The 25,119-nt window shown below is 49.6% G+C and overlaps 1 protein-coding gene across 1 annotated transcript in view; it reads right to left on the reverse strand.

Annotated features, from left to right (window-relative positions):
- Positions 1–25,119, reverse strand: part of Itgae (integrin subunit alpha E) — a 59,573-nt gene that overhangs the window by 29,903 nt on the left and 4,551 nt on the right. The window contains exons 2-18 of the mRNA XM_055597303.1: positions 17,371–17,494; positions 11,828–11,925; positions 11,069–11,136; positions 10,641–10,758; positions 10,259–10,426; positions 9,498–9,613; positions 8,856–9,010; positions 7,847–8,000; positions 7,253–7,403; positions 6,804–6,871; positions 5,744–5,879; positions 5,000–5,139; positions 4,549–4,689; positions 3,799–4,023; positions 2,874–3,004; positions 1,241–1,371; positions 168–325 (exon numbers count right to left, since the gene is read on the reverse strand). Of these exons, the coding sequence (XP_055453278.1) occupies positions 168–325; positions 1,241–1,371; positions 2,874–3,004; positions 3,799–4,023; positions 4,549–4,689; positions 5,000–5,139; positions 5,744–5,879; positions 6,804–6,871; positions 7,253–7,403; positions 7,847–8,000; positions 8,856–9,010; positions 9,498–9,613; positions 10,259–10,426; positions 10,641–10,758; positions 11,069–11,136; positions 11,828–11,925; positions 17,371–17,494 (2,282 nt within the window). The remainder of the gene's footprint in view (positions 1–167; positions 326–1,240; positions 1,372–2,873; positions 3,005–3,798; positions 4,024–4,548; positions 4,690–4,999; positions 5,140–5,743; positions 5,880–6,803; positions 6,872–7,252; positions 7,404–7,846; positions 8,001–8,855; positions 9,011–9,497; positions 9,614–10,258; positions 10,427–10,640; positions 10,759–11,068; positions 11,137–11,827; positions 11,926–17,370; positions 17,495–25,119) is intronic.

A 25,119-nucleotide genomic window follows, 5' to 3' on the forward strand; every position in this document is an offset into this window, starting at 1 on the left:
AGCCCAAGCTTGTTTAGTGGGGACTTCTGGCAGGATTGTATTTCCAGTGCCGCTTTGTGGCTCCTGATAATACTAAATTACGGCTGCCTAGTCCTATCATTGTCTGTGTGGAGAGGCTCTGCATGGCAGATAACTTCTCTGGGTCACTGTCTGCATTCTCTACTCACCTCCTCCGTGGGGATGAGTTCCAAGTGTTCACACAGAGAGGCTCCTCCGCTCCACTTCCTGAGGCAGCTCTGACAGCTGATGTCTGCACATTGTAGCCTCTGCCTCTGCTTGCTCACATCCACTTCCACCGTGAAGTTGAGTGATATGTCTCTAAGGCCTGTGGTCGAAGACCAGACTGATGAGGCTGGGAAGGGAAAGGCCCGGGCAGAGAGCCCCAGCCTGATGAGGCTCTGTGAGCCCTGATGAACCATGTCCCCATTTTTTTTGAGGGTTTCACCATATAGCTCCAGCCTGGAACTTGCTGTGAAGACCAAGCTGGCCTTGAATTCACAGAGATGCACCTGCCTCTGCCTCCCCAGTGCTGGAATTAAGCCTGGCTATTCATCATCATTTTGAAAGTGATTTCCCACCCCTCTAGTTTTCTGGTAGACCTGGCCAGGGTCCCTCGGTGTTCAGCACACTCTCTGGGTTGAATCCAACCTTCCTTAGGCAAAGAGGGCTGAGGCAGGTGTGCTGGCTGGTTTCATGCCAACCTGACACAAGCTAGAGTCCTCTGGAAGATGGAACCTAGTTTCATTTTGTTTGTTTTGTTTTGTTTTTTTCCTACCCTTGAGGTTGGTCATGACCCTCACCCAAGAGGACTTCATGACTAGGATTGTTCATGAGGTTTAAACCTTGAGATTTGCTGGAAGGCTGCTGGGAGGGAGCTCTTGGCCCTGGACACCGGGCTGTGACAGGTATGCCCTCCTCCCTCTGGCCTTTTTCCTTCTGAGTGGAAGAGCAGCTAGGACCCCAGCAGGCTCTTCTGGAGAAAGGGAGTGTGCCTCTGGGAGCCCTGCAGTGATCAGGCAGGGAACAGCAGGAGAAGATGCACAGCCAATGCCTTTCTGGACATTGTTTCAAAAGCACCCCTCCTCCCAACATGGCTCTGAACTCAGCTCATCTGTTTCATTCATCACATTCAACTGAACTAAGGACTCAGGAGCCAGGCTCCAGGAAAGGAACTACTGCCATCCCTAAAGCCAATCAGGAATGACTACAGCCCCAGCATGCCCCATCAGGCAGCCCTTACCTGGCTCAGAGGCTGTGCCTGAGGAGTCAACTTTAAAACACAGTTCTACATGTATCCTTCCGGTGAAGACCATGGGCAGCGCATCAGGGGTAAAGGTCATAGATACAGTCAGGTTAACCACAGGTCGTGAGCTAAAGCAGACAGTAAAGAGGCCCATGAGAAGTGAGCACATTCTGTCACAGTCAACATCTCCAACATGCAAGGGTGCACAGAGACCTCAGAATGTATTAGCATAGCGAGAGGGAAAAGGGGAGGCTTTGCTCACATGGGGAAGTAGACAACCAGAAAGAGGCAAGAATAGGGAAATACAAGATCCTGGTGATGTAACAGAATAAGGTGATAGAAACGGAGGTCACTTAAATGGGTGGTCAGAATGTTCTTCCTGATAAGGAGGCCTTGAAAGTGAAGCCATTAACAAGAAAAAGTCAGCTCTGTGAAGGTCTGAGGGAAGGTCTGAGGGAAGCGCCCCAGGCAAAAAGCTCAGCTAGTGAAGAAACTGTGGCAGGATGAGGCTGGTTTGTCTGAGAAATGCAGAGGTCAGGAGACTGGAACAATGACTGAAATAGACAGTGGTGACAAGAGTTGGGGACAGGAGGTGGGCAGGACCAGTCACAGATAGAAATGTAGGTCAAGACAAAGAACTGAATTTTTACTCAAAGTGGGAGCCACAAATGATGGGTATTTTGTTTTTATTTTTCTCTGAGATAGAGTTTCTTTGTGTAGCCTTGGATGTCCTGGACTTGCTTTGTAGACCAGGCTGGCCTCAAACTCACAGAAATCTGCCTGCCTCTGCCTCCCTGAGTGCTGGGGTTCCAGGCATGTGTCACCAAGCTGGGCCACACTGAGAGGTTTTAAGCAGTAGAGTAGAGGGATCACATCAAGAGAGCATGGGAAAGTCTACGTGGTGGTCCTGTCAAGCCACAACAGCTCCCTGTGCTGGGAGATGTTTTGAAGTCAAAGCCAACAGCAACAACAACAAAACCTAGCTAGGATGATGGAGGAAGGATGAAGAGGCCTACAGAAAGCTTTTGTCCTCTGTAGCCTTGAGCTGGTGATCCACTGCCTCCACCTCCTGAGTAGCTGAGGCCACAGGCCCAAGCCACCAGGGCCAGACCTGACTCTAATCATCACTCTCTAAGTGGGTGATAGAGTACCATTTGCTGAAACTGGAGCCTGAGGGAGGGGCAGCCTAGAGTTGGAAGGGGAGAGGTATAAGTGTCCCATTTGGAGATGCTGGTGAGCAGGCAACAGGATGGAACTCTCTGGGCACACAGGGGCTGTAGCCACAGGACCGAAAACTGCTCCAGGTATTCTGAAAGTCACAGGATGCTGCCTCCCTTAACTATGTTACCTTCCTTGAGTACTTCCTCACACAATCCTCCCGCCCCTGTGAGGCAGGCACTGCCATTATTCCCAATTGTGGATAAGAAAGTTGGGACTTAAATTCGATAGTCCACCCAAAGCCATCCTGTTGAGAGCCGAGGAGCACACTCACCCAGGCAGTCCCCAGAAGCTGTGCCCCATCTCCACACTTCCTCCCTCCCTTGGTGCCTGGAATCTGCAGGACTCACTGAGTGTAAAACAAGGGGTGAGGTTGGGACTTGAGTCACAAAAAGACAGAGAAGACCCCTACCGGAACACTGCTGCCTGGTCCCGAGAGCCAACCGTGATGTCAGCAAGGCCATCTCCATTGAAATCCAAACCACCGGACACAGACATGCCAAAGTAGTGGAGTCCCAAGGCCATAGAGGAAGCTCTGATCCACTGGGAGGGAGATAAAAGTTTCACCTTCTAGTCCTTCAGCAGTCACCCACCTCCCTACCCTGGTGGTGAACTGTCTTTGAGGAAGAGACATCCAGGTGGAGCTCTGAAGGCAGGTGGAATGGAACTGGGGTGGGGGCAAGGGGGAAGAGCAGAGCCCTCTGAGGACACAGTGAAGGCTTGGTGGTGCTGAAGTTGGGTGGGGTAGAAGGAGGTAAGGGACTGTGAGTGCAAAGGAGGCTTGATGTGGGATGCAGTTCTGAAGAAGTGACCTCATCAGGAGCACAGTTTAGAAGCATCCCTGGAGGCACAGGGAGAAGATGGGCTGGAGGTGAAAGCTGGGACCCAGGGGAGGATGCCATGGTGTGTGTGTGTGTGTGTGTGTGTGTGTGTGTGTGTGTGTGTGCGTGTGCGCGTGTGCGCGCACATGTGGTGGGGAGGGGAACAGAGCCAAATCATTAGGATGTGGAGACTGACAAGCTATGGACTAAGATGTGTAAGAGACCTAGCGACCACTTGGGGGAGATGCTAGGGAGCAGATGCGGGGAGGGGGGGGCAAGGAGCCAGAGCATGCTGGATGGAGGTAAGACCCGGAGGAAAAGAGACAGAGAGGGACCCTGAAGTGAGTTGATGGTCAGCCTAACCCTGGTGACCTCCTGCCTTCACCGGCATTCTCCACCACCGGGGGCTGGCCCAGAACTTAGGACCAAGGCTGCCTTCAGGGTTTAGCTCATTCTGTCTGTGGGAGGTTTGACCCCCCCCCCCAGAGAAGACGCAGGAGAGAGCCTGTGAGTCACCTGGGAGGGATTAGCGCGCAGGCCACCCGAGTGTCCGTTGTAGATGTACACGCTGCCGTAGCTGGCCCCATCGCCTGCCTCAAAGCCCTCCAGAGGGGCCCCGATGGCCACGTCTGTGAACTTATCTTGGTTGATATCGCCCACAGCTGCCATGGCAAAGCCGAAGCGGCTATTGGTGAGCCCAGGGTGCCCACTCAGAGTGAATGCCAAGGGGAAGGAAGCACCCTGCAAAGTGGACCAACAGGTCAGTTCCCAAGACAGTGTGTAGGACAACCATTCCAGGACCACCCAGAGGGCACGCCCCCTCACTGGTTCCCTCTCTCCAGCAGGAGTCTCTCCTCAGGAGCCTGTAGGAGAGCCAGGGTCTTTCTGTCTTGCCGTTGAGGACCTGGAGCCTGCCCTCTGTCCCCACACATGGCTACATTAGCAATAGAGAAGCTCAGGGTCCAGTGGCACTCTCCCACACCCTTGCAGGGAAAGCCTGAGCAAGCTCACTGTTCCCATCCTCATCACTGGCCATGTGAGAACGAGAGCCACCGCCAGAGTTACCATGAGAAAGAGATGAGCCCAGGCAAGTGTTCTGCCTCCTGGGCAACTGTGATAGATGGCACCAACAATCACCCAGGTAGGACAGGGGACAGCCATACACCCTGAACACCCACAATCACCGTCCACCGTTTGCCCAGGCTCACCCAACCTCTGCTGCATGAGCAGGCACAGCCTTGGAAGCTCTGGAGGCTGAACACTCACCTGCTCACGCACGTGGTACACATAGACTCTGCCTTCTTCTCCACGGATGTGGTAAAATGGAGCCGCCACCAGCAGAATATCTGTGATCCCATCCATGTTGGTATCCACAGAGCACAGCTCAGAGCCAAAGTAGGACCCCATCTACAGCCCAGAAAGAACTCAGCACTCCTGAGCATGGGGGAGGGCCCCTTCCCACCCTCCCACAGCTAAAGCCATAGCTGTGCCCTTCCTGGAGCATCCAGCTAGGGCTGTTCCAGGTCAGTCTCAGTCTGATCTCTGGTGTCATAGGGGATTAGGGGTGAACAGCTGAGTCTCCACAGGGGGAGCGCTTGAGCAGCCATGAGGGCCACTGAATTACACCCAGGCCTTCACCTTGCCCAGGGCCGGCCCACCCCTCTCCCCAGGACCTCAGGGTCCCCCATGGTAGACAGAGGACTTCTCCAGGGGGTACCTGCTCTCCCTCCATCTGTCGAACAAAGGTGGCCTCTCTGTCCTTCTGGAGCTCAAACACAGCCCCACGGAGTTTGTGCCTTGGAGCCCCCGCCACGTAGGACAAGCTACGGGCCTTGTGCAGCACAGCCACTGAATAACCTGGGTGAGAGTGGTGTGGCTGCAAACACCGGCTCCCACCTCAGCCTCTCCCTGCAACGCCTTCCCAGTCATGTGTTTCCACTGCTGCACCCACTCCTGCACCCCTTCAGCACAGGTGCACTCTACAGGGAGGGCTAGGGTGAAGGATGGGGAGGAGTACTCACTACCATTATTAACAGAGACGTCCCAACTTCCTCTTATTGAGCCCCAAGGCCACCCTGTCTCCATCCCTAATTCTCAACCTGTGTCACTGACTGAGGTCTGATGGCCTGATGACCCATGAGACTGACCCTAGCCTGACTCTACCAAGAATCCTAATGTGCGCACCCGCAGGTAACCTCCGTGTCCCAGACTAAGTTGTCTCTGGGTTAACTTCCAGGCCCCCAAGCCGCTCCCGAAGGCTACAGGTACTACTCTTGCCCCTCGCCCAACCTCCAGGCCCCACCCTGACCCTCTATCCCTTTGCTAGGTTTCCTTGCACTCTGTCTTTCCATCCAGGCCCTGCCTCGTCCCACCCTCCTGCCCTTTTCTTCTAGTTACCTACCTGGCCCCAGGCTGCAGGCCCCACCCTAGTCCCATCTAGCCCACCAGGCCTTGCCCTTACCAAGGTAGCTGTACTGTGCAGCTCCAGAGTCCTCCGAGGTCTGGTTTAGAAAGCAGCCCCGATCATTCTGTGTGTCATAGAGGAGCGCGCCCCCAGACCAGTTAAAGGCTCCCACAGTGCCAAGCAGCAGCCACCCCTGCAGAGGACCCAGAGGGCATCAAATGAGCCAGAGGGACCCAAGGGCCAGAGAAGCAAGACTTCCTGGACAACAAAGAGGGCCTTCCATGGTCAGGAAGGAAGATGAGATGGCAAATTCTGGTTTTCTGCTCAGTTGTCTGCTGTGCAGCCAGAGCTCCAGAAGGCACCCTGGGACCCAGACAGTGAGGTTTTTGTGTTTGTTTGTTTGTTTGTTTGTTTGTTTGTTTGTTTGTTTGTTCGAGACAGGGTTTCTCTGGGTAGCCTTGGCAGCCTACAATCACAGAGGCTGGCCTCAAACTCACAGAGATCTGCCTGCCTCTGACTCCCTGAGTGCTGGGATTATAGGCATCGCCACCATGCCTGTAATCGATATTATTATGCGATATTGAGCGTTTTTAAATGTACGATTGGCTTAGATGGTGCTCCCATTTGTCCCCTGGGCCACGTGAGCATGAAGGTGCCGTGTCCTGCAGCATGTGCTATTGGGAGGAAGAAGTACAGAGGCTTTGGGGTGACTGACTTCAGCTCTCACCTGCACAGAGCCCCAGTTAGTGAGTGCGCCATCTGTTGACCCTTTCCTTTTTCCTTCTCTGTTTCCTCTTCTCCCCACACTGGACAAAGCTGAACTTTGCCAAACTGCATGTTTTCCTGACACATCTCAGAGGGCTTGCCACCAAGGCTGATTCTCTGTACTCAGAGCTAAGATAATGTCCCAGTCCTTTAAGTGTGCACAGTGACTCCTAGAATAAACTCGCCATTCTTCTGTCTAACTCAGTGGTCCAGCTAGGGAAAGTGAGCAGACAGTTTCTGTTTCTGAAGCAGCTCCTCCAGAGAGCCTTCCACACAGTAACCATGAGCCAGGAGCCCCTCATTCCCCCGTGGCGGCACATCTTGGGATCCAGGTGTTGAGTGGGCCACAAACCTTGTCCAGGATCTGGGCACTGAAGCCAGTCTGTGCCACTTGATACTGAAGGGCATCTCCAACTGCACCTGGAAGCCAAGAAGTCTATAAGACACTCTGTGCCAAGAGGCAGGGTGAGGTATGTCCAGAAGGGGACAAAGCGATAGATCTTTGGTGAAATCTGCATTGAGCTGAGAGTGGAGATTTGGGTTGAGCTTAAGCAAGAACTGGGCTTCCATCTCCTCATCTGTAAAGGGTTGGGACTTTGTCCTAGTCTTACTTGCTTTTGCACTATTGGTCCAGCACAGTTTCATAGATTCGGGTGTTGAGGAGGACCTAAGGTGCCAATGCCATTGTAGAGATTAATAGCTGTGGCTCAGGGAGGTGATCCGAGTCAGGGAGAGTTGGCCTTGGGAAGGGTCACCTGCTGAACGCTGAGGGGCTCTCACAAGAACTGTGGGAGCCCTCACCTTCCATATAGATGATGCTTTGTTGCAGATCCTGCAGGAGGTCATTCAGAGCTCCATAGTTGTTCACCTTGAAAGTGTGGGTCTCTTTGGGGTCCGAGGCAATTAGTTTCAGTTCTCTGTAAGTCTTACTTTTATTGAACGCATCGCCCACCTATATGAAGACGCCAGTCAGTGAGTGATTCATCACCGTCTCCTTCCCTGCTCAGTGTCCTTCACCCCTAACAAAGCTCTACCTTTGGCAGTGTGTTCCTGACACACCTGGCTCTCGTTGCATCCTCCTGCATGCTGGCCCTTCTGCCTACAGAGCCCGACGGCCCTTCCCTGTGCACAGGGCCAGCTGGCCATGTTAGCTACCAGGACTTGGCACAGCAGACTCCCTAGGCACCTTTGTTCGGGTTTTCCGCATCCTGCTTAGCCAGTGAGCTATGCCAGCCTCAGGATGAGCCAACAAGACCCGACAAGACCAGGTGCCGAGTGAAGAGAAGTGACTATGAATAGAAAGGGCTTAGCTCTGCTGCCTCCAGGAGTCTCCACTGGCTCCTCCCCCACCAGGGGTATAGGGAGTCAGGCTTGCCTCCCAGCTCTGGCTCTTACCCCAATGGCAAAGCGCACCACACCCTGCATCTTTGCATCGTTGAGGACAGTTGTGAGGTTGAGAGGGTCCTGAAATATGTCACCATCAGTGAGCACCACCATGACCTTCAATGCTTTTTCTCTGGAGCCACCGCTTGGAGTGAAGATGTTGTCTCTTAACAGGAGAGAGAATAGAGATAGTCTTCCAAAAAGGGGTGTCTGGGCTCTAGGCAAGTTTTGATTCACTGATCTGCTTGAATTGGAGTATTAGGGAGCTCTCCAGATGGGGATCAAAGACCCAGAAGAGGGTGGACTTGGCCCTTATGCATACAGCAAGGCACAAGCCACACAGATGTGCTTCGCCCTCTCCTGCTCCCCACAATAAGAGCACTGTGTCTGACCTTCATGGGTACACAGTATGGACCTTTACGTCAAAAAAGCACGTGATGCTTGCTTTTTATTTTACTTCTATAAAAATTTGTACTCTCAGGTTTTTTTGTTTGGTTTGATTTTTGTTTATTGTTTGTTTGTTTTGAGACAGGGCTTCTTTCTGTAGCCCTGACTACCCTGGAACTAGCTATATAGATCAGGCTGACCTCAAACTCACTTTTGGGGTTTTGAGGTACAACTTTGCAGCCTCCTGAGTGCTGTCACTACAGACATGTGTCACCATGCCTAGTTTCAATGGTACGTATGCACCAGGCACTATTATAAACACTGTACATATTGTAAATTATTTAATCCTCACAAAACCCTAAGAAGCAAGAATTTGTGCTATCTTCATGCTAGAAGTGAGGAAACAAAGCACAGAAGGTTAAGTAGCCCAAGACCACGCATGAACAGCTAGGATCTGAGCCCAGCAGCCTTCTCCAGGCACTCTTGGACAGCTAATGGCAGGAAGTCCTTGGGAGAATTACAGAAGGACAGTCCTGGGCTGCCATCCTGCACAGCCCCTTCAGCACCCCACTCCTGCCACAGTTGTGCCTAGCCGTTCCTCCAGACACTGGGCCTCCAGCAGGCACCCACTCACAGGACATGTTTGATGGCTGAGGCAGTCTTAGTAACACGCCCCACTTGAACGATGCTCTGAACTTTGGCAAGGCAGGCCAAAGCGTCGTCACGGCTGTCTCGAAGATTGAACTCAGTCTTGATCACAGCCCCATACTGCACCAGGGCGAAGTTGCACTGTAGAGCAGAGTGAGGTTGAGGGGCTGTCAGACTGCCCCATAGACACCCCTTCCTTAAGAGGGTTGCTCCTGGAGACTCAGGAAGAAAGCGCGCATCCACTCTAATTCAAAGGGAAACCCCCAGTCAGACACAGGTGGAGGAGAGTGATTTCTCCCTGAATCCACGTCCCCATGACAACCCCTCTATATGGACTACAGGATGGGCCACGTGACTTTCTTTGGGTGTGAACATCAGCAAATGCATGTATTGGGGCATTAAGGACTACCACGAATAAGTGGCGCCACCTCAGGCCTCCATCCCTAGTAAAGCAAGAGGTGCCTATAGCTGTGTGGAAGCTCTCGGGAAAACTGACAGAAGAGTCACCCGATGAGCTTGACTCAAATACCTGGAGAGCTATGAGAAAATAAAGGGAGGCTCTTCTGAAGCCATTGCATAGACGTAGATACATGACAGGTAAGAGAACTCAGTCCTCAACGAGGCCCACCTCAAAGCACTTCAAATAGAAGTTCTTTATCATGTTGGAGATGAAGTCTTTAGCCTTTTGGAAGTCTTGGGGTTCAATGCTTCCTGAGCCATCCAGGACAATAGCGATCTCAGTGCCTGGTCAGGATAAAGGGGCAGGTGAGCTATGAGATTCTGGGCAGGAGTAAGCTCCTGAATGGAGCTCTCTCCTTCCTGGCCCCCATCCCCCTGAGACAGGGTTTCTCTGCGTAGCCATGGTTGTCCTGAAACTCTATAGACTAGACTGGCCTTGAACTAACAGAGACCTGTCTGCCTCTGCCTCCTGAGTGCTGGGATTCAAGGTGGGCTATTCTTACCATAAAGGCAAAGAGAGATCTAGAACATGGTTTTGACAACTATGGAAATCACCCCCATTTGGGGGGCCTCAGTTTCCCCACCTCTAAGATGAGTTGGGCCAGTGAGATGGCTCAGCTGGTAGAGGAGCTTGATGCCAACGCTGGTGATCTGAGTTTGATCCCTGAAACTTACATAGAATAGGGAGAGAATTGTCTCCTCCAAGCTGTCTCTAACCTGCACATGTGTGCTGTGGCACAGATGTGTGTTTGGCACATGCATGCACCCACACCCACACACAAACATACAAACAATAAATATTTTTAAAAAGTGAAGAGTCAGAGGTGGACCCTGCCATACCTATAGGACCTGGCCACTTCCCCACCTTCTAGATCTGAACACACCTTGATCCCAGAGGCCCCTGGGATCTTGGGGGTTCATTATGGAGGCCCCCGGTCTGCCTCTTCTCACCAGCTTCCTCCTCGTCCTGCTTGTCCTCTTCTCCCTTCTCCACTGCCCGGCGTCTCCTGGCTGATTTCTTATTCTCCTCTGTACCACCTCCTTTGCTTTTGTAGTAGCCGCCGGAGTCCACACATGCACCTGGACCCAGGAATCCTTCTTTAAGAAACATACAGAGAAGACACAAAAGACGTTAAGAGAGTTCCACGCACTGCTGCCTGCCCTGGAGCCATCATGAACTTTGCCCTGACAAGGACCCTGAGCCTCCTTGTCCTATTCTGAGCCTTAGTGACTGTCTGCTTCTGTTGTGAGCTGGTGTTTCTCCTTGGATCCCTGTATGGTTGTCGAAGGCCAAAGAATTTCCAGTCCTTACCAAGGTCAGAGAAGTAGGCTCGGGCCTGGAGGTCCAAGTTGGGAGTCAGTAGGCTGCAGGCACCTGTGAGCTCTGAGTTAAGGCTTTGGAGCTTCCGGGCTCGTACCTGAATGCATACCTGGGGAGAGGAGAGAAGGGAAGGATCAGGCAGGCTGAGTCAGCTCCACTGTCACCCCCACTCCAGAACACAGTGGCTCAAACTGTCAGAGGACAGAGGCACAGTTGCCTCACTCCTCAGGTCAGGGGTCAGTTGCTAGAGTCAGAAGTGTAGTCAGTGGGTGGCCGGTCAGACTTGGCATCCGTGTTGATGGTCAGACCATAGAGAGATGACAGCGAAGCAATAGGATTGGCCACATCACCATTTACCCACAGGGGCCAACCAACTCCTGCCTCCCCAAGGCTCCCTGTCCTCTTGTCTGTGTACTCACCAAAACACCATGGTGGTTCCGGACCACGGTCACTCCCTGGTACCTGCCCTTTGGCATATAGATGTGCTCTGAAACAGTGACAGCAGGGAAGGGATTCTGGGAGGCAACCACCAAGCCAAGGTCAGAAGCACAGGGCTGCTGACATCAGCAGCCTCTAGAAGCTGGAGCTGGGGGCTCCACAGACCTGAGTAGCTTGGGAATGCCAGGATGCAACCCTTGTCCCAACCCCATTTACCATCTCAACAAAAAACCTGGTATGCAGCCTTGACACCAGGGATGGGAATTCAAAAATGAGTGCCACCTGGCCCGTGCAGGGGTGGGAGTGGAGGGGGCAGGAGGCTGTAGGGGCCTGTGAGGCCTGAGTTGAGGGCATGTGGCTGGCTGCTGGACCTGAACACATATCTAGGGACAGAGATCCATGAAGATTCCCAATGTCAGCCTCCACACGTCTCGCATCCCCACTGACATGTACCACACACAGAGACATGTGAATCTATTAGTTAACATGGTGTCAGGCGCATGTTAGTGAGTGTTGACTCCAGATTGGTCGTTAGGACATATCGGGGGAGGCAGGCTAGGCTAGGTGCGTGGCGTGAGTCTGGGCATTGGGGTTCAAGGCTCACGGGGCAGGGGGCCTAGAGGGCAGGGATGGTCAGCGTGGATAGGCAGGACAGTGATTGCAATGGCTTGGGCTGAGATTAGGTGAGATTCCTAGGGAGGTGTCCCAGGGAGCATGCCGTGGAGGTGGGGTTGGCTTACCTACTGGCTGGCAAGCGATTTCATCTGGAATGGTGGACATGGCACATCGATACAGGGCCGCTGAATTCCTGTTGGAGCTGCGTCTGGCTACCAGGAGGCTGAGTGGGTGGGCAGACAGCAAGGACAAGCTGGCTGAGGGCTCCTTTCCCCTCCCTGCCTGCCCAGGTCCAGTCCTCCTCTCCCTGCCTGAGGAGGAAGCCCAGACCTGGGAAAGACAGACAACTCTCTATCCCAGGCCTGCAGACTCAGCATTACAGAGAAGGCACTTAGTCAGCCTCTGCTTCTCCATGGCTCCGGGCAGGGAAGCAGTTAAATGTAATCCCTGTCTGCCCCACACTCCTACAGAAGCTAGGAGCACTTCTGGTGATCAGAAAGACGCCTTTCCTGTGGGATGGACCGGGAAAGTCACCGGCCACACTGCTGCTCCCCTGAGGGGCAAAGCTGGCTGGAGCATTTGACCCATCTGGCCTTAGAACTAGAGGTTTGGTGAACCTCACGAAGACAGCCTGAGGAGAGGTCAGTCTTGCTGCAAAGCTCTTGTCCCCAACCCAAGTCCAGAAAACTGGTGAAGAGGACAGTGTGAACTTAAACATTCTCACTGCTCCTTGGGGCCTGGGGCTTGGCTGGCCTGAGGCATAGAGTGGCTGAGCACCTCTAGCTAGTGTGATAAGCAGAGTGGTAGTGAGGAGGATCTGAAGATTGGCTTGGTAATAGTGAGCCAAGTCCAAGGTCTTTGTGGTGACAGGAAGCTATGGAGGCTTTGTAAAGGGGAAGCACAAGGTTAGTTCTGTGCTTTTGAAAGGTCGTGATGTGGTTGTCGGGGGTTAGAGGACAAGTTAGCATAGCAAGAGGGACAGACAGGAGGAGGGACAGACACGGTGCATTGTCTCTATTACCTCAATTCTTACTACTAAATTTTCTTTTGTCAAGACAGGGTCTCTCTGTGTGGCCCTGGATGTCCTAAACTCTGTAGACCAGGCTGGCCTCAAACTCAGAGATCCACCTGCCTCAAGCTCCTGAGTGCTGGGATTAAAAGGGTGCATCACCACACCCAGTTTAGAATAAGGACAAGACATTTTTCTTTCTTTTTTCTTTTAGGTGGTGCAGAGGATTGAACCCAAGGCTGGGCAAATGCTCTGCCACTGACCCCCCCCCCCCAACCCCTCTTTGTTTTGTTGTTACTGTTTTGGTTTGGTTTGGTTTTTGTTGAGAAGGGTTTCTCAAAACTAACTTTCTCAAAAGTTAGTTTTGGCTGTCCTGGAACTCACTCTGTAGACCAGGCTGGCCTCAAACTCACACAGATCTGCTGCCTCTGCCTCCTGAGTGCTGGGATTAAAGGCGTGGTCTTTGGTTTTTGTTTTTGTTTTTTTTTTTTTAACCCCTCATCATAGCCCATAGGCCAGGCAGGATTTGACTGCATCTCTACTTCTCCAGCTGCGCTGCTCACTCAGAGGAAGACCTGCAGATGTGTGCTCTGAGCCTTTAACAGCTTTAGGTCCCGGTCCTTTCCTGCATTAGGCCCTCTGGCTGGCTGTCTTTCTGCCTGGAAGCCTGGTCTCACACTCCCTGAGAGTGGCTCATCCCCATCCCTGTACCCTGCTCCCCACGGTCGGTGTGCTCACCACCATGCTCCTTCCCGGACCACCTGAAGCCATGAGTTCCCACCTTGGCTACGAGTTCTCAAGAGACCCCATGTGCCACCACAGAGGCCACACACCGCAGACCCCAAGATGGCCACCCATAGTTCAAGTCTGTAATTCTGTGGACAAAGGCCCTCTATGCTGCTCCCATCCCCTTTACAGCCAGCAGCCTTCAGGTTAGTTCACTCACTGACTAGCAAATCAGCTAAATACAGACTGACAGACCAGCTATGACAGAGGCTACCATGTGCTGACAGCCCAGGTTCCTTGTATCCTGGACTGGGCGCAGGATATCTCATCTAACTCCTGCCTTCTCCTACCTGGCAGTCCTCCATACTTCAGAAAGTATGAGAGTTAAGAGGGGTCTATCACCCTCACCCTGGAGGTGGGAATGAATAAAAACCTGTTCCTCTCTATGGTGAGCTGGCCCAGCCAATGGGTGTGTTTCCTGGCTCCCTGCCGCAGGCTCGGAAACCCAGAGCTGTCTCCACCACATCCTCCTGCTGATTCCGCAAACCTCTGAGCTCCTCCACCTTAGCAGCTGTGCAGGGTGCTCACAAGCCCCATGAGGCTCCCAGCACTCTCTTCATGAGGGCTCTAAACACAAATACTCCCTCCCCATCTGCCTTGGCCTTGGGTCTCTAAGAAATGGGGCACTGTGAGCCTCGGACTGGTAAGACACACACTGGGGCAGTGGTGAAGCAGGGGTCGAAGATGGAGAAGCAGGAGGTGGCCACAGATGACTAAAGGTCATTTACATGGCATAAACAGTTTGGAAAACAAAATGCAAACTCAACCTCCCTTTATAGACCTGATCAAATAAGGGCAGCTGGCTGTAGAATAGATGTGCCAGGGAGATTGCCCACAAGGCTCACCATCAGCGCTGCTCACGCATGCAGAACCCCAGCCTCAGACCGTACACTAACGCTGTGAGGGCTGCAGGATGGAGTGGGCTCTGTTTGTCTCATTTACATCAAGTTAAAAACCAGGCAAAAGGTGACTTTCGGTGGGGAGGTACAGATGTGGGGAGGTACGTGGGTGGGGCTCCTGGGAGACTTTCCGGGTGCTTTTGTTGGTTGGTTTGTTGTTTGTTTTGTTGGTTGCTTTTTTTTAGATGTGGTCCTCTGTGTAGTCCTGACTGTCCTGGTACTCCCGGTGTAGAACAGGCTGGCCTCAGGCTCACAGAGGTGCCCTGCCTCTGCCTCTAGAGTGCTGGGATTGAAGGTGTGGCTGTGTTCTTATCCAGATGGTTTGTTTTATGAACATACATTGAGCAGCACATTTGTTATGTGATTTATGTCAATACAAAATTACCAAAACAAAACACAAAAAAATGTCAATATTTTGTCTTTTGAGACAGAATTCCACCATGCAATTCTAGCTGGCCTGGAACTTGCTCTGTAGACCAGGCTGGCCTTGTGCTCACAGAGTTCTGCCTGCCTCTACTTCCCAAGTGCTGGGATTAAAGGCATATGCCACCACGTCTGGCTAAAACATTAACTTCCGATTTATCTTCCTGATGCCAAAATCTTTTCAAAACATTCTCACTGTCCATGCTTCAAACCCTTCTGACTCTTCAGAGACTCCTTGTGGTGGTGAGGTGCAACCTGCCTCTGCCAACTTAATCTTCATGGTGCTCAGTCTCAGCCGGGGGCATTTCTTAGCCATCACCCAGGCTTTAGCCAAGCTCCTCTCTCTGCCTGGACTCCCTTCTCTCAACCCTCCTCATGCTAACTTTCATGCCCCCCACCCCACGTCCTGTCACAGACGCTTGAAGTTGGCCTTAGTTCATATTCCTGGAAGTACCAGAGGCTCCCACCATAGCTGTTAACATTCTTTTCACTGTGAGACTTTCCGAGTCCTTCATGAGCCCAGTGGCTCCTCAAGGACAGGAGCCATATATTCACTCCATTTGGGTGGGAGAAGCACAGGGTCTCACTATGTAGCCCTGGCTGGCCTGAAATGCACTATGTAGACCAGGCTGGCCTCAAACTCACAGAGCTCTGCCTGTTTCTACTTGAGTGCTTGGATTCAAGGTGTGTGTTCCACCCCTGGCCTCCTCCTATGCTTTAAACCAGTATTTCTTTCTGGCATTGAACAGATGCTTTATAAATACTTATTGAATAAATGAATTGAATCTGCCCTTACCACTCAAGTCTACTGATGAACTCCACTCAGCAAATGGAGATTTTATGACTTACAAACGATTCATGTCAATAGATACCTGCTATTTTCAATTTTAATATTGATATTTCAATTAAGAGTGCATAGCTATAAGCAAATAAATAATAAGCAAATACCTTAAAAATAATTTAGAGGGGTGGTACACAGCTTATCCCAACACTATTAAGGAGAGAGTGTTTGCTTAGCATGCAGGGTTCAAGCCCCAGAACATGAAAAGAGAAGACAAAGCAAAGAAAAAGAAGAAGAACAAGAACAAGAAGAAGAACACCTAGGTTAAACCAACTCAACTGTAAAAGCCACACTGGTGACAACAGGAAATCAGAAAGGGCCACAGACACACCGAGTTCACCTCTGTCTAGATCTGCTCCTGCCCCAGTGCTGTGCATAATAACCCCTTATCTATAGAAGATAAATTTGACCTGTTTTGGCCCTGTCCAACATGGAGGCTACCCGAACCAAAGTGTTTGTTGGGGGAGCGGGGGGGGGAGGGTCAGGTGCTCTGTCTGCTTTGCTCACTGTTCCATTCCCATTGCCTGACAACGCACACAGCAGGAGCTCCACCAGAACTTGGAGTAAACAATGACTTACATTCTCATTTCACATTTTCAGGCTGAACCTACGCTAACTCCGCCCACTGATTTGAACTGCTTTTGATTTCATGCAATGACACCTTATTTCAATTTTCTGGCCTTCCATGTTACACACACTGCCACTGTCAATATCTTCATATTAGGTCCAGAAACAAAGCTCACTAACAGAGTGTGCTTAGCATTCTTAAGGCCTTGGGTTCATCACACACACACACACACATACACAAACACACACACACACACACACACACACACATCAAAATATGCCTGGGGCAGGGGTCCCTGGATAGAGTGTGTGTTTAGAATGTGTAAGATTCCAAGCACCACATTTGTTTGTTCTTTTGCATGGGCCTGCACATCTCTCTAGAGCTGGTACCGGGGGTGCAGCAGCTGAGCCAAAGGCCCCTGTGCATCGGTGGCCCACCAGACATGGCCACACTGCTCTCCAAGTCAACGATGCCGACACACTCCCAAGTGTGCCCGTCTCACCACTTCCTCACCAGCGCAGTGCTCTTAGACCTGACAGCTCGCTTAGCCACAGCAAATACAGATACGATTTTAAGATATAAGGCAATGCTTATCACAGCTCACTTTGGCCAGAACCCATGTAAAGAAAACCCTTTGGCTCCATTTCCTCAAACAGTCCCACAGCAATCCTGTGAAATCCAGAAATCATCAGTCAGAGGGGAGGAACTGAGGCTCAGGGCTCAGCACCTCATTAAGATTGCTCAGTGAATACAGCAAGGTACCTCTGAGCCAGGACCCCCAAAACAATGCACCCTTAACTTCAATGGCTGAGCCCTTTTTCAGTATTTATTTATTTGCTGTCACTCTCCGACTTTCCTATGTTGAGAACATGTAGCTTTTATAAGTCAGAAAAGCCCCTTGGTGATTAAGATTCCCTTCCCTGAACACCAGTGTAAGGAATGGAACTGAGCGAGCAGAAGGCAGGAGCTCTGAGCTCCATAGGCTGGTCTGGGGAACACAGACACCACCCTTCTCTCTTTGGCTGTGTGTCATTCATCAAGTGAAGTGGGTGCTGCCCAGGGCATGGGGTGGGATATCACAGCCTTTTCTGGGATGTACCTCAGGCATCTTCGGGGCCACCCTAGTCCTCACGTCCACTCACCAGGTCTGGTTGGTGCTGGGGTCTTGATGTAGAAGGGAGCTGAGCACAGAAGGTGCACCTGGCTTAAGCTCTGTGACCCAGGGCCAGGCCACATCCACATTGAAGGCTCCCAGGGGCATCAGGCCTGTGGACAAAAGAGAAACATCCAGTGAAAGAGGCGCACTGGTGAGGCTGCCCTGTGCTGCCATCAATCCAGCAGATCTGCCACATCATCATCTCACCGCAAAGACGAGAAAAGGGCCCACCTCCGTGGACACCTTTCCCACAAGAGAAGGAGTGGACGCGGGTGTGTCTGATCCGGGCTGCTGGTCTCTCTCCTCAACCATGATGCTTCGGTCCCAGGGAGGGGACCCTCTGAGGAGCGAGCACTGTCCATCCAGTTACACTTCCCACTCTCACAACAGTCACATGGCTCAGGCTGTGTCTTGTACCAAACTTAACAGAGATCCAGAGCCCCCAGAGAAGATAGTTATGCTCCTTAACAGCCCTAAACTGAATCAAGCCAAATGGCATCTTGGGAGAGCAGATGAAGTACCTGTGTTCACACACTGGAATGCTACTAACCGGTGTGGTGTGTGTGTGTGTGTGTGTGTGTGTGTGTGTGTGTGTGTGTGTGTGTGTGAAAAGAATGAACGGAGGCACACAGCAACACCAGAGTGTGGCTCTCAACTCAGCACACCCACTGAAAGAAACTTAAAGACCTGGAAAGAACTACAAACAGCTCGGTGTGGTGATGCACACCTTGAACCAAGCACTAGGGAGGCAGAGACAAATGGATTGCTATGAGTTCAAGGCCAGCCTGCTCTACATAGTGAGACCTGTATGAAAAAGGGCCAGGAACAGTGTTGCACACTTTTAATCCTAGTGCTTGAGAGCAGAGGCAGCTGGATAGCTGAGGTCAAAGCCAGCCTGGTCCACAGAGCAAGAGCAAGTTCCAGGACAGGCAGGGCTACACAGAGAAATCCAGTCTGGAAAAACCAAAAAGAAAATTTGAACTCTAGGCCATATGTAAGAACTCAGGGTCTCTCATACATGCTAAGATGGGTAGATACATACAAAGAAGCAAATGGAAAAATATCAGAACTGTAAAATATAACTGCCCAATATTTTAAGTTTTTCTTTTTTTTTTTTTGAGACAGAGTTTCTCTCTGTAGCCGTGGCTATCCGGGGCTCACTTTATAGACCAGGCTGGCCTCCAGCTCACAGAAATTTACCTGCCTCCTGCTTAGTTTTTCAAAATTTTACCAAAATTTGTGAAGACAAGGCAAACATGATGGTCCACTTCTGTAATCCTAGCACTCAGAGGCTCTGTGAATTTGAGACCAGCTTGGTCTACAGAGTGAGTTCCAGGACAGCCAGGGCTACCTAGTGAGACTATGTCTCAAAAAACAGATAGATAGATAGATAGATAGATAGATAGATAGATAGATAGATAGATAGAGGAACAAATTGATATTGACTCATTCCTCCATAAGGCCATCCTATCCTAATTCATACTCCAATAACAGGAGAAATTTATTTCCCACACTGTTTTCTGTCTTGTTTGAAAAACATATCCCGGGACTGGTAATATGGCTCAGAGGGTAAGAGCACTGTCTGCTCTTCCAGAGGTCCTGAGTTCAATTACCAGCAACCAGATGGTGGCTCATAACCATCTATATTGGGATCTGATGCCCTCTTCTGTGTGCAGGTGTACGTGCAGATAGAGCACTCATATACATAAAATAAATAAATTTTCTTTTTTTTAAAAAAAAAGAAAAACATATTCCATCATCCTGTTCCATAACTAGGGATGAATTTCAGTGGTAGAACATTTGTCTAGCATGTGTGAGGCCCTGAATCAATTCCCAACACCACAAAAGTAAAATTAAATTAAACACTTGGCTTTTGTTAATTAACATATTTTGCTATCAGAAAAAAATTATCTGGGTATCCTGAATTTGATAAAAATATATATGATATGCTAAAGTTAATGGGTGAATAATCTTCCAATTAATACATTTTTATTTTAGTAGTGATTTTAAGAACAAATTAAAATAATTATGCAAGGGTAGATTTATAAACTATGCTATCTTGGGTAAAAGGAATGGAAACACATATATGTATGTAATTCTGTTTTTCTTCAGTAGGAAGATACAGCAATTCTCTTTCTTTTTTGTTTTTTATTTTTATTTATTTATTTATTTTTGTTTTGTTTTGTTTTTTGAGACAAGGTTTCTCTGTGTAGCCTTGGCTGTCCTGGATTCACAGAGATCTGACTGCCTCCGCAATTCTTAATATGTCTGAATCCAATCATATAACTTCAAAATCCAAAAGGCAAAAGCCTGACTGAATTTAAAACATTACAGATGTTGCTAAGTGGTGGTGGTGCATGCCTTGATCCCAGAAATCTGGAGAGAGGCAGGAGGCTCTCTGAGTCCAAGGCCAGCCTGGTCTACAAAGAGAGTCCCAGGACAGCCAGGGCCACCCAGAGAAACCCTGTCTGAAACCTCTCTCCCCATCACCCCCCCAAAAAAAGAAAAAGAAAAGAATTTGTCTCAGAACCAATTATGATACCCTCTTTTTACTCATACTAATGACTGGCTATAGGGTTTTCAGCTCATTAAGTTAGTGTCCATATTTTTTCTTTTTTTCTTTGTATTTTTATATTTACAAGATTTTGCCTCACTCAGGCTGGCCTCACACTCAGTCACTCAGCTGAGGACAACTTTGACTTCCTAACGCATTTTCTCCACCTTCTGGTTGCTGGTATCACAGTCATACACCACCAGGTCTGGTTTTATCAATCATTTATTAAAAATAAACTTTAGCTCTGTTAATTTTCTCTATAGCAAGTCCATTTTCTACTTCATTAATATTTGCTTATATTTATATTCCTTCCTGTACTGTATTTGGGTTTAATTTGCTATTCTTTTAGCTTATTGAAATAGAGCCTTCCAGGCTGGAGAGATAGCATGGTGGTTAACTGGCTGTTCTTCCAGAGGACCCAGGTTCGATTCCCAGGTCCCACCTGGTGGTTAATGACCATCTGTAACTCCAGTTCCAGAGAACTTTTGGCCTTTTGGCCTCCATGGGCACCAGGCATGAAAGTGGTTTACAAATATTTATGCAGGCAAATCAGGCAAATTACGTATACACATAAAAAAGTGTGTGTGTCCAAGAGTCTCCATCGTATTTCTCTGGAAATTGACATCTGTAGTGGGGTGGGGGATATGGAACTGTGAGCACACGTTTTTGTTTTTGGTGGGCTTTCATGAAGCCCTTGCACTCCTAACGTAGCTGAAGATGGCGCTGAACTGGCTCTCCAGTCCTCAACTTGCCTATATGACAGGCCTGGGCCGCCCTACCCAGCCCCCTTGAACATGTGTGTAAGGCTGCGAAGTCCCTGTAACTGCCGCTTCTGCTGTGGTCTGCAGGTCCTCATTTCCCATATCTTAATCTAAGCTCAGCATTTTCTTTGTGATGTCCTCTGACTCTTTGGGTTATAACCAGTTTAGTCTCCATCTGAATTGCAGTTCTCAGAGGACGTGTTGGGTGGAGTGGTTAAGATAGAATAATTTATACTGTAAAATTTTATAGTGATAAAGTATTAATTGACAAAACAGGGTAAAATGTAATATTTTGTTGGTAAGTAAAAATATTAGTTCATTAACATGTGACTAAACCTGGATAATGTTTTTAACATTAGATGATTTGGTTTTAAGGTTGATTGCATGTTTATGTACTTTGGCCATTTATATATTAAAATTTTTATTTTAATATGCAATAAAAGTAAAAAGTAAAGTAGAAAGTACTTTACTACAAAAGTAAAAAGAGGAAATTTTTTTAAATAAGTGCACTGTTCACGTTCTAAGAAGCAGAGTTTTTCTATTTTTTTGTTACTGATCTTAATTCTCTCATAATCCCAGAACATATCCTGAATTGTCTCTATCAGTAGAAGGCTGCTTTGTGACTCAGCATCAAGTGTCTATCTTCCTTGACTGCTCACCACCTTAAATGTTGAGGCAGGGTCTCTTGGTGAACCCACAGCCACGTTAGCTGCCTCCCAGTGGAGATTACAGGAGGCCACCACACCCACTTGAATCCACGTGGGCCTGGGGATCTAAAGTCCAGGCCTCGCACTAGCACGGCAAATACCTTGGTCATGGAGCTGTCTGTCTCCTGGTTTTTGCTTTTTTCTTTTGTTTTTTGTTTGTCTGTCTGTCTGTTTGAGACAGGGTTTCTCTATGTAGTCCCAGTTGTCCTGGACCTCACTATGTAGAGCAGGCTGGCCTCTGTCTCCAAAGCGCCAGGATTACAGGCTTGGACTACCATGTCCGCCATACCTTAGGACCCTCAATCACACACTCTAAATCAAGAGGACAGGGAAGGACCCAAGAGCCTAACATTATGAATGTGGCTGCAGCTGCCAGGTCCTCAGACCCCATTTTGAAGATTTAAAATATTTTGGTAAAGAGGGAGAATGAAAGAGATGTAGCCAGTGTGTGGAAATCCTGGCAGCTATGTCACGCTTGTAATAAACACAGGAGCTTGCTACCATTATCCTGTGCACCTTTAGACAGGCTTCAAATCTTGTCATGAAAACCCTTCCACTGGTTCGAATCCCAGTCCTTCTGCCTGAGCCTGTGACAGGAGGATCTAACAAAAACCAAAAAACAAATTCAGTTTACCATATATTTTTCCTATACTAAACACTCCCGTGGCCTCATCTACATTTTTTTACTGATGCATGTGTGTGTTCTATGTGCATGCTCACGTGGGTATGTGTGCCACTGTGTACGGAATCCAGAGACTGACGTCAGGCGTCGGTCTCTTCCTCTACCACCAGCCCCCACCTTGTTTTTGAGAACCTGGTGCTCATCCATTGGCTAGACCGGTTGGACTGGGATCTCTGAGGACCCCATCTGACTGCACCTCCAACTGCAGTTCTGGAGTCACAGAAACATGGCTCTATTCCCAGCTTTTATGTGGGTGCTGGGGGATCTGAATTGAAGTTTTCATGCTTAGAGGCGGAGGCAGGTGGATCTCTGTGGGCTCAGGCCACCCTGGTCTACACAGTGAGTTTCAGTCCAGCCAGGGCTACATAGCGAGACCCTGTCTAAAGCAAACAAACAAGCAAACAAAGAAGTCCTCATGCTTGTGCAGCAAACACTCACCCACGGAGATACCTCCCCAGCCCCGGGCATTCCACTCCTTTATCATCTTTATATTTACCTTTGCTTACCTAGAATAATTGGTGCTGATTCATAAAAATGCATGAGACCGTAATACTAAAGTCATTAAATTATGGAGCAGGAAGAAAATGGACACGAGGAAATTGTTGTTTTGTTTTTTCAAGAGAGGAATCCAATTCAAGCAGGAAGGAGCTCAACCCCTAAGTTGCCTGTCCAACAATGAAGCCTGTCCTTCCTAAGCCAGTCCGACCTGGGCTCTAGACAGCTCTGGGTCTCAGTAGGTACTTAATGATATTGTAGCTGGATACATGTGTCCATGAGTTAAGACTAGTCAGTGTCACTCATGCTATTTACAAAGCAGGAAAAAGAAACCTTCTGGCCAAGTGTGGGGTCAGGCTAAATGAGTCTGAAGCAAGCTCAGTCTACTTAGCAAGTACCAGGACAGCCAGGGCTGCCCAGAAGGGCTTGCCTTCAAAATATAACACCCATTTGACAGAGCACGACTGTTGCTTGTATTCAAACCAACATGCATTCCCTTAAGGTTGACTTAGGGAAAACACACAATGTTCAAGTTTCTCAGAGCTGTCATTCATGTCCTCTCTGCAGCAACACAGAAAACACAACCAGACACGAGTTTCCCAGTGCTTGGGAAATCACAGGCCTCTTTGAGGACCCAGTGAAAACATCAGAGCCTCTCTAGTCCCCAGAAGTGCCCTGCATGTAGTATGAAGCTCAGGACACAACATCCCAAAGTATGACCATAGAAGGCCAGAAGTGACTCTCCAAAACGCCCTCCCATGCCAGTGAGCTGGTTTCCCTGAGGAGCTACAGACCCAACGAACACAGGAGCTCTAAGAAGCCCTTTTGCTAAAAATACACACTTCCCGTTTGGAAGGGACACATGCTTGAGCTGAGTGGCCTCGCAAAAGGTGGTTAATTACCTGGACAGCAATGGCTGCTTCTCCACATCCTTCCCCACCCTCTCAGAAGGACACTTCAAGCCCCCGCTCCCTTTCTGCAGCTCAGGGTCCTAGACAAGCAGCCATCTGCCCCTATGGCTGACTTTGAGTCCATCTGACCCTGTTTTCTCCTATGAATCTGCTTTGTGTCAACTTTACTGCCATCCCAGACAGGTTTTCCCCGGTCAGGATCCCCAAGCTGAGAAGGGAATGGTGATGTTCCCTATGAATTTGAGCTTTGGTAAGGATAGCTTGAGGTTTGGACCCAGCCTCTTTGGCTCCTTTCAGGATGAGCCTTGTATCTCAGTTAGACAGGTTGGAAGGAAATAGGAATTGAGGAAGGAAAAGAACTACAAAATGGGAAATGGCCAGTTTGTTCCCGGGTAAGTGGAGGCCTTCTTTCTCCCTTTTCTATTGCCTGAAATTGATTTACAGAGTGTATTTGAAATCTCTGGGCATCAAAGGCACCTTCCCATCCTGCCCAGCTGCTCCCTCCACCCCACACTTCTTCCTCATCAGTTGTCCCTAATGTGCCTGGCAGGCTAACATTATGGTCCTGCTCAGCCAGCCAGCAGCCTGGCCCCTGAACCTATTCCACATCCTGTGGTGTTTGTTGGCTCTGACTAGACCCCATCTTGATAAACTAATGGGTGATTAAATCTGTCTCCTCTGACCTGCATCTGATCTGAGTCATTCATGACACCCCCAAAACCACAAAGCCCAGCCCAGCTCAGGCCAAGGCTCAGAAGAGACACCCTGAAAATAGCATAATAGGCCAGCCAGCCCTCTTTCTCACTCTACCCGTCCCCATGTCTGCTCTGTTTAATTGAGGCGTCTGTATAGGTCTCTAAAGGTGTGGGAAAGGGGAGGAAAGTTGCAGAGAAAACACCATAGCTGCCTTTCAGGGCACCTCTGTCTTCCAAGCACCATGCTGCCGGGTGAAACTAACAATTTGCTCTTGAACTCAGTAAATTTGTTATTTGTGTCTGGGGCCCATATTGCTTGCTTAATTTCTTTCTTTTTTTTTTCTTTTTCTTTCTTCCTTTTTTAATTTTATTTGGTAGGGAGGCGTTGAGACAGGGCTTCCCTGTGTAGCCTTGGCTGTACTGGACTCACTTTGTAGACCATGTTGGCCTCAAACTCACAGAGATCAGCAGCCTCTGCCTCCTGAATGCTGAGAATACAGGCGTGTGGCGCTGCGCCCGGCTTCAGGTTGCTTGATTTCAATGCCTTTATCAAAAGCTGGAAGCACTGAGGGGTGAACAGAGAGTAGAGTTACAAATGGCCCCCAAGGAGCGGAGGGCAATTGCTGGCCTTGGCTCCCTGTTATGCTAGTGGCATGCTAGGCTAGGGAGGAACCTTGCTTTAGGCCAAGTGAGCAGTTAGTTGAGAGCTGATCATAAAGACAGGTGGCACAAGAGCTGTGTGTGCATCGGTGGGCATGTCCTGCACGAGTGTGGTACTGCCTGGAGCCTGCTGTGTGGCCTTACATTTCATGTTTGCTTGGGCCACCACGTACCCTTTACTTCATATTTTCTACGGAGACTCAGAGAAAACAGTGTCCGCCCCAAGGGCAGAGAGTCTTGAATTCAAATCCTTGCTATGCCATGGAGTCA

The sequence above is a fragment of the Psammomys obesus genome, unplaced genomic scaffold (assembly GCF_907164565.1).
Source record: "Psammomys obesus unplaced genomic scaffold, mPsaObe1.curated_primary_1811, whole genome shotgun sequence".
Taxonomy (NCBI): Eukaryota; Metazoa; Chordata; class Mammalia; order Rodentia; family Muridae; genus Psammomys; species Psammomys obesus.